This window comes from Pleuronectes platessa, chromosome 12, assembly GCF_947347685.1.
Source record: "Pleuronectes platessa chromosome 12, fPlePla1.1, whole genome shotgun sequence".
Taxonomy (NCBI): Eukaryota; Metazoa; Chordata; class Actinopteri; order Pleuronectiformes; family Pleuronectidae; genus Pleuronectes; species Pleuronectes platessa.
Window position 1 is genome coordinate 21,745,024 of NC_070637.1, and position 14,264 is coordinate 21,759,287.

At 41.7% G+C, this 14,264-nt stretch overlaps 1 protein-coding gene across 1 annotated transcript; it reads left to right on the forward strand.

The window, feature by feature from the left end:
- Positions 1–7,777: 7,777 nt before the first annotated feature.
- LOC128453126 (dual specificity tyrosine-phosphorylation-regulated kinase 4-like) lies at positions 7,778–14,249 on the forward strand. The gene is made up of 10 exons (XM_053435840.1): positions 7,778–7,790; positions 7,879–8,051; positions 8,273–8,409; positions 9,337–9,477; positions 9,554–9,692; positions 10,176–10,260; positions 10,358–10,530; positions 10,626–10,686; positions 10,799–10,913; positions 14,078–14,249. Exons 1-10 carry the CDS (start codon positions 7,778–7,780, stop codon positions 14,247–14,249), a joined length of 1,209 nt encoding a protein of 402 aa, XP_053291815.1.
- Positions 14,250–14,264: the final 15 nt, after the last annotated feature.

Here is a 14,264-nt window from a genome sequence, read left to right on the forward strand (position 1 = left end):
ACTTTCCCTCTTCGTCATCCTCCTCCGCTGCACCGTGCCTCCCTGACCCCGCTCTGTCCTATCAGACGCGTCCCCTGAGGACAGTGAGTGCTGGCTCAGACTCATGAGAAATGAAAGGGATTACACAAACTCAATCTGTGTCTGTGTGTTGGATCGGTCAGTGAAGAGTGCCACCGTGAGGATTAACGGAGTCATGCAGGCAGATCGATGGCAAGGATGATATAAATAGGGAATAAACTCAGTGTTGCCCTGGAGGCCCACAAGTACAACGGTTACTGGTTCAGATGAGTAACAGAGAGGAAGACATGGGCAGTAAATCCAGAAAGAAGAGAACGAGTGGTGCAGTGGGCGTCAGGAGGATGTTTGGAAAGTTTTCGGGATCATTCAGATGCATTTTCCTTTAAAATCTACTTTAAAGATGGGAAACCTATCAAAAAAGAAGCCTTCTATTGTTTCAGAGAACAAAAAGTATAATTTTTTCAGAGGAATTAACAAAACGGTGCACAGAGTGGACATCCAACACAAGAGGAGGAAAATCTTTCCTTAAATATTAATGACAAACCAGTACGACCATGAACTTCACAAACACCTGTGTGAAAAAGAGCAGGCTACAAAACCTGTTAACTGTTTATATCATGGGAGCAAAAGTCTAATTACAACGAGGATTACGCAAAAACTGCAAGTTTCTCAAAATGTTCAATCATTTATCAGAGAATTATGTGTGAACCAGGATTGATAAATTCAAACATATTTAGGTGGATGGTATCGATTAGATGAGGAATGATCAGGCTTTGATATTTAAAAACACACATAAGAAAAAGCAGCTCGGTGACGGGAACTACCAATCACAGCTTCATTAGTTGCCTGTTGTGTGTCATATTTTCAGCCAGACATTCTAGACCAGTTTGGAGTGAGTTTGCAGGTGTGTGTGTGTGTGTGTGTGTGTGTGTGTGTTTGTGTGTGTATGTGTGTGTGTGTGTGTGTGTGTGACTCACTGGTGACAGCACACGGCGGTCGTGAGGGGCCACCTGGCACGATGTCATGAGGAAGATGACACAGGACTCGTCTCCCTGAGAGATCTGCAGCACCGTCTGTCACCAACTGGGGTCAGGAGTCCATCGTACAAGCGGGAATCAAACCGGTGGCACGGAACAAGAGTCTGTCAGCATGAAGGAACATTGTGAGCTTTTAGATTCAACACTGAAGGAGGAGATTGATCAGATCTAGATCAACTTAAAGCCAAATAGAATTACAAACACAATTTACACAGTCACCAGGGATCCTAATAAATATGTAGATACATCCAAAACATAAATTACACACGTTGTTCAAATAACTATTCTAATTTTGATATAATATCAAGTTTAACATTTTATTGCTTTTTGTATTTACCATTTATTTTATTTCCTTTATTTTCATATTTTATGCAACCATATAAAAATGTGAGATTAAAAGTAAGACCAAAGGGTTGTGGGTTTTAAAACAGTTAAAACCCATGAAGTGAACTGGACAGTGTTTATATACAAGACTGGTTTCTAACAGTTTGCTTTAAATATGTCTGTAATTCTGTAATCCTGCTAATTAAGGACCTTAGAGAGAATAAGAAACCTGGACTCTAAAATAAAAATGTCGCCAAATGTCAGGATTCTTCCTCCATTGATGGAACAAAACAACCTTTTTAACTTGACATTTTAAAATGTGAGACTCTCAGAGGTCAAATGAAATATTTTTCCCAAAGGGGAACCGTCTGATGTGGAGTACACAATTTTCTCTCAGTGGAAAATTAACTATTTCTATAACTTGCACAGGTAATACTGCATTTAGAAATAATCTTATGGTTTTGAATGTAAATTTAATTTAATGAATTTATCCTCTTTACACAGGATCAAAATATTCCTGCTCAAAACTCACAAATGACACAAATGTTCTGTGTCTACTTGTATCCAACACATGCACAGTTCACTTTGTGCAGTGTTGAACTCAAGGCTCAGTTTACATCATGTTTCTTCGTATCTCAGCCTCATCTTCACCTCATGTGACCAGGGCTGGCAGGGGTCGGTTGTCTGGCAGCGTCGGCCATGTTGGCACTGGATCTGTGCCCTGCTGCTCCTCAACTGACCTGTCAGTCAAAGTCTTCCTGGGAAGTAGCGCTGGCCATCAGAGACGCCATTAAACTGAAAAATTAGAGAAAGAGAGAGAGAGAGAGACAGTGCTTCATATCTTAAAAGGAGGAGAAAATTTGACACACGATGAGAGAGTGGAAGAGAAAATACAGATGACCTACGAGGGGGAACATGAGAGGGACGGACTGGGACGGAGCCTCAATAAACAGTTCTCCAATGTCTGCAGTAAATAAATACCAAGCTTCCTCCATTTCCTTGGTTAAAGCAACAACCTGCACACAACAAAACAAAGCATATATGGAATAAAACACCAGGTTTTCCATCAGGGCGGCTGCATATGGATTCTGACCTTCTTGCTTCTCTTGAGCGACAGCCAGCTCCTGTCCCGGGCAGAGTGACGGAGGAGACCTCGTCCTGACTCCTACCTGCTGCAGCTCTCTGTGGTGCTCTGTCTGACAGGTGAACAGTCAGTGACAGTGAAGGACACCGAGAGGCGATGCAGCTGAACAGCCCTGCCATACAGAAGCACACATTTATTTTCTGTTTGTGTTTTTTTTTTTTTTAAATCAACTGGTCAGACTCACAGCAGGGACAGCACCAGGGTTCTTGGTTTTCAGAGGAGGACGTTAGACTCCACTGTGAATTATTTTTTACTGTTTTTGACGACTAGAATACACATACAAATAATAAAATAGAAATATAATACAAATTAGACACAAACACAACGACAATACTGGTTGAGTGAGAGGTGTAAACCAATCAGAAGTGGCATAGTGATGATGATGATGATGATCCTGTTTATAATATAGGGTGAAATGTAGTGATATAAAATTAAACAGAGCCCAGTGAAGCATTATGGTTCAGACTAAGATGTACAATACATAATAAATATGTGTAAGTATATATATTATGAGAGCAATATAATACAGCATAATACTGTTAAACTACTAATACTACTATTACTATAAATAATAATACTAATACTGTTATGATAAAAAAAATTGAGAATTAAATACGTTTAATGGTTTAAACACTTACTAACAATGAATGATATATTTATTGTGTGTTTTACGAATATGTTATATATTGTTTGATATTATTATAAATGTTTCAGTCAGAGACTAGGGAAGTCATTGTAATGTTTGAAATGTATCATGAATCAAAGCTAATAAAACATTTAAACCACATAAAAGACAGAGAATTAAGTAGAAAAGAAACTTCTTAACAATCATTACACTTTTTAACCACTAGGAGGAGCGGTTGGCACAACTGATCTCCAACTCCAGGTTTCTTGATGTGTCTAATATTTCCCTTTCCCTGTGTAAATGCAGATCTGATACAAACAGGATGAGTTGTGTCTGTGCCCGTGAGTCCCTGCTTTAACTGTGATATACCATTAGGTCTCATGCAGTCTGCAGGAAGACAGAGTGCTGTTTGTCTGTCTCCCAGCGTCTGACCCCGGACTGGTCTTAGTTTCTGTCCTGAGGTCTGGAGACAGCTGCAGGGCGACGCTGCCAAAGTGAGCAGCAGCTATCATTGGTAACGTCCCCGCAGCATTGATAATAGCAGCGTTGCCTTTTAGCGAGGGAATCATTCAGCCTCCATCAACAGGCTTAAAGGTCCAGAGGATAACACAGCAACGGGAGTTCATGTTGCACCGAGACTTAGAGAAATGAAAGTTTTATTTGTCAGTCTATTTCTGGTGCTGCCATTAGATCCAGATCCCCGCCTCCATTGATTATTGTGTTTAACATTTTAAAAGAAGCTGATTTGTTGTGGTGGTTGTATATCTTGTCACTCCATCAAGCTCGTATTTTTTATATTCAGGATACCTACCAGCGCAGCCAAATTACATAAGTATTCAGAGTGGATCGACTCCTTTCCAATCCGCCTGCAACACAGCTAAGGGGCTGTGGACAGTGTGCCTGAACACAAGGTCGTTTGGACTTAAACTGTACTTTCTTGTAGTTAACAAATACATGCTACCCGACTTGAAACAAGGGAGAGGTCTCACACAGTCCACGATCAAATGATAACCCCCTAACCCTCCAAGTCTGAAGATGTCTCACACAGCATCCCAATATATCTCCCTCCACTGGCGTCACCCATTCTAACAGCACATCCATGAATGGCTAGAATTGCTGTCACTCTCTATGTTTCATGTAGTGTGTTCACATCCTATTGGATAGTTAAGCCTAAAGTATGCATTCCTACATCACATTGTGTCCTTACATCTTGCCACTGGTGAAATACAAAAATTAAAGACGGTGAGAGGTAAAGATGGTTTTTATACCTCTCTGGAATTTAATTTGAGGTATTGGTGTCCCTAAGATGATATAATAGTGGTTTAAAGTTTTTAAAAAAGCTGCAATTTGTATATCCATGTCCTCTCTTATGCCTCTCTCTGGAGCTGCAGACAGAACAGGCTGTTTTCGCATGCCTCATTAATTATTTATGAACCCCTCCTCTGATTGGCTGACTGAACTTGGAGTGACACGCGACCAGGCCTATCACCGGTCTCATTCTAGGGCATTGACGATCTCTCTGGTAAACACAGCTGAAAGACACGTGGTTATGTTTGGATACAGCTGTAGAAATCAAGCCACATATTCACAGTCAGTTACACCAGTATGTTTCTAAATGGCAAGTCACATCGACTGATGTTTGTTCAAGTAGTAGCAGTTGGCTAATGTAGGAATAAGTCAAGAGTTTCAATATGGAGTTTCAATACGGAGTTTCAGTCCGGAGTTACAGTCCAGAGTTTCAAACCCGAGTTACCGAGTTACTTTCTGTGTCCATCACACAACGCTGAACCACTCGCACTAACTTACGGTCCATGCCATCAAGTGCAGACCATACAGTGAAAATGTTATGTATATCCAATTAAAGTTGCAAACATGGCTTACCCTTCCTGTTTCCGGTAAGTAGCGCTATCACTATCATTAAATACAGACTAAAGCCTGAAACATGCTTCTGCGACTGCGTCTTTTCACGCCGCTGTGGCGCAAGACTCGTTGTCATTCATGCTTCCCCAACCGTTGCGCGTCTTACAAAGCAATTCCGCGCCAGAACACTAGGCGGAGTAATGCTTTTTGTCGAAGACGACCTGAGAGACGCCTTCTTTCTTCTTCATCGATTGTTTATTTACATAGCTACTGCGGCTCCTTGTAGCCTTTTTCAAGCGGACAAATACGCCAGTCAGTGACGGGTTATACAAGTGGACATACTTGTTTCTGCCTGTATTATGGGGCATGAAACCGGAAATGCAGCTCCAGAAGGGATGTAGAGCAGACCAATCACAGCCTTGCGGGCTGAGTGAGCTTGCGGAGCTTTGCCGTAAATTTTAGAAAAGGGGGTCGACACCCGTCAGCACGTAAGGAGGGATACATAAGCACGGGAGCAGGGATACATTCTGTTGTCTTGGAGTTTTAATTTTCTTTCTTGGAGAATTGCTACGTATTCTCCACATAGGCTTGAGTGGAGAATACGTAATTTACCCTCGACACCCGACATTTACCGGAGCTAACAGCGGAGAAGTTCTTCAACATGGATGACATTAAATTAATCATTGAAGTGGAGAAGTAACTTGAGTTGTTGATTCTCAGCATATGTTGTATAAAGACAACACCAAAAAAGACACATGTTGGAACGCTGTTGCAGTTAATGTTGGAGCAACAAGTAAGTATATGCTTGAAAAAAATGATTAAATGCCGTTTTTACTGCAGGCTGATAGCAGCAGAAGTATGTGATATTATTAGTAATGCGCGGCTCTTTGGCGTCGCTTCCGCGTCCGGTGTGAACCCGGCGTAATAGATCTGTTCAGGTCAGTTTTTTTAGAAGGGTGAGCAATTTGGGGCTGATTGGACAATGCACAGTGGAAGAATAATTCTAATAAGTCTTCTTTGGCGAAGGATCAACCTTTGCCGCACCTCAATGCTTACATGGTTTGAGAAAAAGTCCCAATTCTGACCGTGAAGGTCTTCTGACTTGTCTGAGCTCATTTGAGCGATATATTGTAAAGCAGGAGCAGTGCGTCAAAGTATAAAACATGTCACTTCCTGTTGCCAGTAGGTTGCGCTGTGACGATGAGTCAATATTAACATATGGCTCTGATCAGGGCGGCACTGTGATTGTGTGAAAGAGGTTTGAGGCTGATCGGACAATGCACAGAGGAGTTATAATAAATTCCTTTTTTTGGGAGAATCGTCGAACTTTGACGACAAGCCCCGGTCACACCTTGTGACATAAGTTGTGTCTCTGGCTGTGTGTGGGAGAGCCCCTTGGCATGATCTACTGCCACGATCGGTTAAAACAGACAGAATTGCTGCATTTTAGGGGGCGCTGTTGATCCATTTTTCCACAACCATTTCTTATTGCTTAAGGATAGGTAGTCCTGACTCAAGTTTTAGAGTATTTTCAAGCCTTCAAAAATCGTTTTTAATCAAAAAAAAAAAGCAATAGGGCACTTTCGGTACTCAGTCCCTGTTTAATTTCATTTTAAGAAATAAAACCTGCACCATCGGCTGTATGTAAATAGATCTGCACACAATGTACAAAATGCAAACAATAAAAAGTGACAGTATATTGTAGAACTGTTAGAGGACTCACTGATGAAAGGAATAATGCTGAAGCTCCAGAGCCATACTACAGACGAAACAGGTGGTTTAGAATAGGCACTACAGCCCTTCAAACTTGAATGTTCATTTGTACCATTAAAAATATATTTCTAATTTAATGTTAAATGATGGCTTCAGCCCAAACATGGTAACTATATAATTAATAAATTATTATCAATTAATAATAGTATGCATGCATTACTGCACATATAATTATATGCATACAACAAAATGACCAAAGCTATGATTTGAAAAGTAAAAAAATGTCATTGTGCCCTTCAAGTCTTAGAGAAAAGATATATCAACTTCTTTGTCTTTTTATTCTTCTTTTTTCAGTTTATTGGCAGGTCGTCAACGTCATAGTGCTCTATCATCCTATACTGTGTTGGTGCAACGCAGATCAAAGGTCCTATTCCACCTTGGATTCTGGAACTTTTGATAATGTCGTAAAGACATCACTTAGACAATATCAAAGGCATCACCATGTCACATTCAAAGAGGAGGAATGACATCAAAAGATTTAACCTTGATATCCACCTGTCTATATACTAGACAAAGATAGATGGTGTTATGAGGTGATAGACTTTGCCGAACAAAGGCTCAAGTTAGCAGAGTTGACATAGTTCCAAGATTCCTCAGAACCCCTCCTGAAAAGATTACAAGGATGCCTGCAAAACAATCAACCGAGAACCTGTTCCACAGAAGGAACAACATCTCCTGTGTGAAACCACCAGACAATAAGGTAAACTTAATTCATAGCCTACTTGTAAATATTTAATACAACCTATTAACATGATAGTTTGAAGATATAAGATATTCAGATAATTTATTAGTTACACAAATTCCCTCTGTTTTCTGCACACTCAACCTTCATTGATCAACTAGAACTTTCAAAAAATCCAATTGGATTTCGGTTACATCCAGCAAGCTCATGCAGAATCTGGCACTAGGGTCCAGCGGAGACTCCCACTGAGGCAACCAATCATGCCTTCCCTGCAGAAAACACGAAATAGGAAACCTTCTGACGAAAGATTACCCATGTCCTCTGAATGTAAGTTTGTTTTCAAAATCCTGAGTTCTGTCTTCTCTGATTTCCTTATGAGAACATGAAAATGGTGATCTTTTTCCCCCATGTGCAGATGTTCTGAGGAATTTCGTGCCATATTTGACAAACTATGAGCAGACAGAGATCAGTAAATACAAACAGGTATGGTACCTGGGAAAGAGGACAACAGACAAGATTAGGTGCAGCACCCAGGATCCACAGTTATTCAACTTTGGCTTCGACACTGAGGAGGGACTGTACAAGGCAGTAAGTGCTCAAATCTTAACTGTACAAAATCAAACTATTGATCCATTCAATATACCGAAAAAAAATTTCATTGTAAATTTTTTGTTTTACAGTCAATTTTCATCATTTGTTTTACAATTATTTTAAACATCCCAGCATATCACTTCTGAAGCAGTATATACATGTTTAATCATTTGTTTTTTGTACTTATGGATATGCTTTTATTTATCTTTAATCCACAGATTGTCAATGACCACTTGGCCTACCGCTATAAAATCTTGGCAGTTATTGGAAATGGCTACTCTGGAGAGGTTCTCAAATGCTATGATTATAAGACCAAGCAGTTTGTGGCCATCAAAGTCTTTCGAAACAAAGACAGGTAAGGCAATGGAAAGCCAAGTCACGATGATGAAGGTCATCAGCGATATGTTTGAGTTAATTAAATGTTAGAATATGTTGTTATTTCTTTTAAAAACACAGTTGTTTTTACAGTTTCTCACTGAAACACACACAGTTACTTTTTCTCAGCTCTCAGGTGAATCTCATGTTCTTTTTGTGGTTAAGCTCAGTACAAATTGGTTGATGGACTTTGAATTGGTTATAGGACTGATAGGACTTGTAACAGTCCCTACAATATTCAGCACTCCCTTGATTTCTTGAGTGGTGGGATCCTTGAAGAAACTGTTTGTGTCCTTTTCTTTTTGTCATGCAATGTTTTATATCTTTTTCTTAGCATACTGATAGTATATCCGCTCCCGCCCCTTGTGATGCCTTTCTCCAAGGCACTTCTCTCCCCAAGCCATTCGCTTTCATGCTGCCTTTTTTTAGGGGTTGTTGGTAGTAATCCTGTGAATGTTTCATTATGAAATTTTCTATCCTGTTGCTGTAAATCAGGACGCTCAATTTTTCCAGCGTCTTCTCTGCTGGCCCATGGAACAAACACATCCAGAATGTTTTTCACGTCAATATGACTGTTGTCAAATTATCTTTGATGCTGGACTTCAGCCACTTCACTTGTGGTCTGTGGCCTTGTATCCTCTTCTCTGTAGAAGTCTGTGCCTGGCTGGGTTCCTGCTCTGGTGTCGATTGTAAAATTTCTACTGATTAGTGAAACTAATTAGTAGTATTACTATGGAGAATAATATAAATGTGTATTGCATGCACAGTTTCTGCGTGCATGCCGCCTGTGGAAACAAACAAAAGTACCACTCTTATAAGGCGGGAACTCGTGCTTTTGTTGTATATAATACTTAAAAAGGTTTTTCATGTCATATAGTCACACATATTATTCTCTGTGGTTTTTCAGCGTTCTTAAGCTGGCAAAGTCGGAAATGAAGGTTTTGAAAGCCCTGAAAGAGAGTGACAAGGATAACTCAGCCAACATCGTCCACATGAAGGAGCACTTCAACTTCCGCCATCACCTCTGCATCACTTTTGATCTCTATGAGTAAGTTCAGAACACATATTGTTCTCTGTGCAGTGAAATAATAAGCAATAAGCTTACCTCTCACATTCATTTTCAGTGGAGACCTGTATAGGGTGATGAAACGTAAGGACAAGCATCAAGTCACAGAGGACGAGCTCAAAGGGTACACTGTAGCCATCCTGAAATGTCTGCAGCTGCTCAGAAAGAAGAATATTGTCCATGGCGACCTAAAACCGGTAGGAATAATAGTTCAGACCTTGTAAAGTTATTTTAGCCACACTTCAACTGTTTCTAAAGAAGAAACAAGACAGAAAAAGTTTACCTATCAATGGCATCCATTGAGTACATTTACTGAAAGAATGTTCTTGCACCTGAACCCACTATATGTAATGGAATAGGTGTCACTACATGGAAACATGAGACACATTAGAGCAGTGTATGGTCTATTGACATTATGTGTTGTATTTTGCCCAAGGGGGGAGGCAAAGCTATAAAATGTCCAACATATAATGATTAAAAGTAAATCATACTGCAGAGGCTAACATTGCTGTGGTATACTGTTCAATTATTCCATGCATGTACTACAGTCTAGATAGATACTAGATAGACAAAGATGACAAAAAAGACGTGCAAAACATGAATGGGGCAGCTTTTGAAATACTTCATCTGTCCATAAATACAAAGTTAAAGAATAATTGTCCCTGTGTGTTATTTTTCAGGAAAACGTCCTGGTCCGCAAAAAGAATGATGAGAGGCAATCAGCAGTCATTGACTTTGGAGGGAGCTTCTTTACGACTGAAAGGGGTGAGAGAAATTTTGTAATGTTACAAAGTGACTAAAAATAAGACAATAGACAATAAAGACAACATTAATAAACATTTACCTGCATCTTCCTCCACAGATAAACCTCAAGTGTTCACTCTGAGCTACATGTCTCCAGAGCTGCTGCTTGGTAAAAAGTGCAGAACGGCCATTGACATGTGGAGCTTGGGTTGCATCGTAGCTGAGCTCCACCTCAGTCAGCGTCTCTTCAAAGGACCTGACACTCATTCCATCTTCAGCAGCATAATGGAGGTAAAATGCATCATTATTCCTTCCATTCAAATTGTTATCATATTCTTTTGACAAACGTGGAACTTCTATAAATGTTTGAATCGAAATTATTGCAGTTAATAGGTGTCCCTCCAGAAGAGCTGCTGGAAGGCTCGCCCCAAAGGAAAAAGTTCTTTGGTAAGCAAAAGAAACTTGTACTTTAATCTTCTCCTAGCTGCTTTTTCACATAATGTTCTCAGCATTGTAGGACATTGTAAAAATCACCTGCTAACCTCTCCTGGTTTTGCAGACTCTAATGGGAACCCAAGACGGATGGAAACGACACAAAAATTGAGGACCTCTGTGGCCAAAAAGCTGAAATCTAAGGATGCCGATTTCATCGATTTCATTGAAAGCTGCCTTGAGTAAGAACACTCTCAGAAACATGCATGAGGTTGTCATTGTGAAGATAGGCCTTTAAAGCAACACTATGTAAATTGTATTGAGCAAAAACGCCCTCTACAGCCACATAGGAAGATTAATTTGGTCTGGCCTTGTGTTTTTCATGTGGTTTCAAGGGGTTTTTATGTAGAGGGGAAAAAAACCAAGGCTATCAATATGTTCACCAGAGCTCTGATTGTAATCCAACTCACTGAACTGAAACACAACTGAACAGTGGATATTACTCATGATATAAACAAGGTTGCATAGTGATACTTTAAATATAACATTCGTGTTAATATAGAATTCGTATCTCATCCATCCCAAATTAGAATCTCTTCATTATGTGCATGAATCTCATTTTTTAGATATGATCCAAAAAAGCGCATGACACCAGACCAAGCCTTGCGCCATCCATGGATTGGGAAACTCTTCGAACCGAAAACAAGTTCTCGATTAAGTAAGTCCTTACTGCTTTCACACCTACAGCACTTAAATATGTCAGCAGCGGTTCTCTAGGGGGTGAATCCTGACTTAGTCATGCCCTGACTTTGTTAGTACCAACAGCAGGAAGACTTTGTCCAGTTCTGAGGTGTATGAACAAATATATGAAAACTGACATTCACACATAAGTGACGAGCATATTGATGTTGTAAATGCTGTGCCTAAGTGTTTTTAGATCAGTGTTATCTTAGTCTAATAGAAATACAATGTTTATTTACCCTTTCTTGTCCACTTCAACTCAGGTGATAAAGCGTCCATCTGCACAAAAATACCCATCATGCTGAGAAGGGAGAAAAGGGAACCCTTAAGGCTGCAGCCAGTCAAAAGTTTTTTATCGCCAAAGCCCATCTTTCAAAACAATCGTCAATTTCAACAAAGGGGATGCTATTGCTAGCATGGCACCTTGAGCACCAGAGTTTCCTCTTCCTTGGGCCATGGCCCAAAGTTATTGGCAGATGCCCAACAACTGGAGCCACAAACCAGCCAGCAAGACCACTTCGCTTGACTTGGAACAGAACATGATGTCAGGATTATGTCAAGTAGATGGACCCAGCAGCAGAGATGTTTAACAAAGCGTATTTAATCTAAAAATCAGAAACAAAACAAAAGCACAAGGAAGCTTACACGAGGCTCAGGAGATCAGGACAGGGCAGGACAGGAACGCAGAACAGAACAGCAACTTGGAACATAATCCACCAGGACGACCAGAGGAACAAGAACAAGCACAAGTACAAGAAACACTGGAGAAAAACAGGAAGCTAAACAGACAATCTGACAGAGGACAAGGGGAAGGACAGAGGCTTAAATACACACAGGGAAGGCAGGGGTAATTGGCCAAAGGTGCGACACATGAGGAGTTAGAAAGACAATCACCAAGACAGGAAGTGAAGACAGAAACAACCCACAAGGAACAGAGACTACAAAATAAAACAGGAAACAGAAAACACAGAGGCTGAAATAAGCACCTGGCGCTCAAAGGCAGAGTTCTGAGGCTCAGAAGGGCGGTCAGGAGCCAAGCACGGGAGCTCCTCAGGCGGGTGGTCCGAAGACCGGTCAGGGGCAGAGGGCAAGAGCTCCCACCTCAGCCCCGGACGTGGGGCAGGAACTGGAGCTGGCACCGCGAGGATCTCTGACGCCGGAACCAGAGTGGCGTCTGCCGGGACCCTCCGGCGTGGGACAGGGACTGGAGCTGATACCGCAAGGACCTCCGACGCCGGAACACAGGGGACGTCAGCCAGGAGTCTCCGGCGCGGAGCAGGGACCAGAGCAGATGCAGCGAGGACCTCCGATGCCTGAAGAGGAGAGACGCCAGCCGGAAGCCTCTGGGGCCCCGGAAAACGCAGCTCATCAACCAAAATTCTAAATAAAAAACTTGATCCTGAAACTAACTAATCTCCGCTGAGTCCATATCTTGGTCGGATTGTACTGTCAGGTTTATGTCAAGTAGATGGACCCAGGAGCAGAGATGTTTAACAAAAAGCGTATTTAAACTAAAAGAGACTTTAACTGAAAACACAGAGGCTGAAATAAACAAACTAAACTGACAGAACATGACACATGATAAGGGAACTTTCCCCCCTCTCGTGGACTGGTAACAAAACCAGGCTTATTATGCTAGGCTATGGACAGGGCTGTTTAAATTCTACCAGTGTGATGTTAATAAGTTTGATTTGTAGGGACGAAAAAATCGACTCAGTAACGAATCGCGATTCTTTTGAATGGCAATTATTTTATTTATTTTAGACATATATTTATTGGTTTTATACGGGGCGATATATGGGGGGAGGACCAACCTCACCACAGAGCATGTTGTCCAGCTCTTGTTTTTGCACAAGAATCTAAACATACAGTGGGGCAAAAGTATTTAGTCAGCCACCAATTGTGCAGGTTCTCCCACTTAAAAAGATGAGAGAGGCCTGTTATTTTCATCAAACCTCAACTATGAGAGACAAAATGAGAAAGAAAATTCCAGAAAAGCAAGGGCTCTTGCGCTTACGGGCCCGTGAAAATGCAGAAGCATGTTTCAGGCTTAAGTATTTACTCTGAGGTCTCTACGATGACAGGCTAGAATGTCTCCGGACCCAGAGGAGCTGGCACGACACAGCCTCAGCCATTAGAGACAAACCAGAACAAAGGGCATTGTCCACATGGAGTGAATCAAATGATTTCTGAAGGTAATTGAACTATTGCCATCGAGGTAAAGTCCCAGCCCTGCCTGCTTGTGTGGTTGTGACCCGACATAAGGTTAGTATTGACCTCAGACAGATGAAACAGTTTGAGTTGGATGTTCTGGATGTGAACCCCCCCCCCCCCCCCTCGATCCGAAGAGGAGCAGCACAGCAGCAGAGGTGCCGCTCGGATCCTATTTTTGGAGGAGCTATCAGCAACCCGGTGGCACAGGTCTGAGTGACAGGACAAGTGTTCTGCTGGACCCTCCCCTCGCTCTTTTGGAGCAGACATTCCTCAGTGTAAGCAGACACAGACCCTCCCTTCAGTGCCATCATATTTCTCTCTCCTTCTACCCCCCCCCCCCCCCATCTCTCTCCCCTTGGCTGTGATCGTTGGCCCCACTGCGGGAATGGGTGGGTGCACAGCAGTGTGTGTGTATGTGTGTGTGTGAGGGTGTGAGTGTGGGTGTGTTCAGGTGTGAGCGTCGGCCTCGGAGCTGCACTCAGAAAGAGAAGTCTGCAGCCGGACAGCGTGGCAGGCAAAGAGCAGGACAATCAGAGGGGGCCCTGATCGGTGACCATGGGGCCAAAGCACTGAAGGGCCCCCCAGACGAACAATCCACAAAACCAAAGAGGAACGGACAATAAACAAGATTAAGAAGA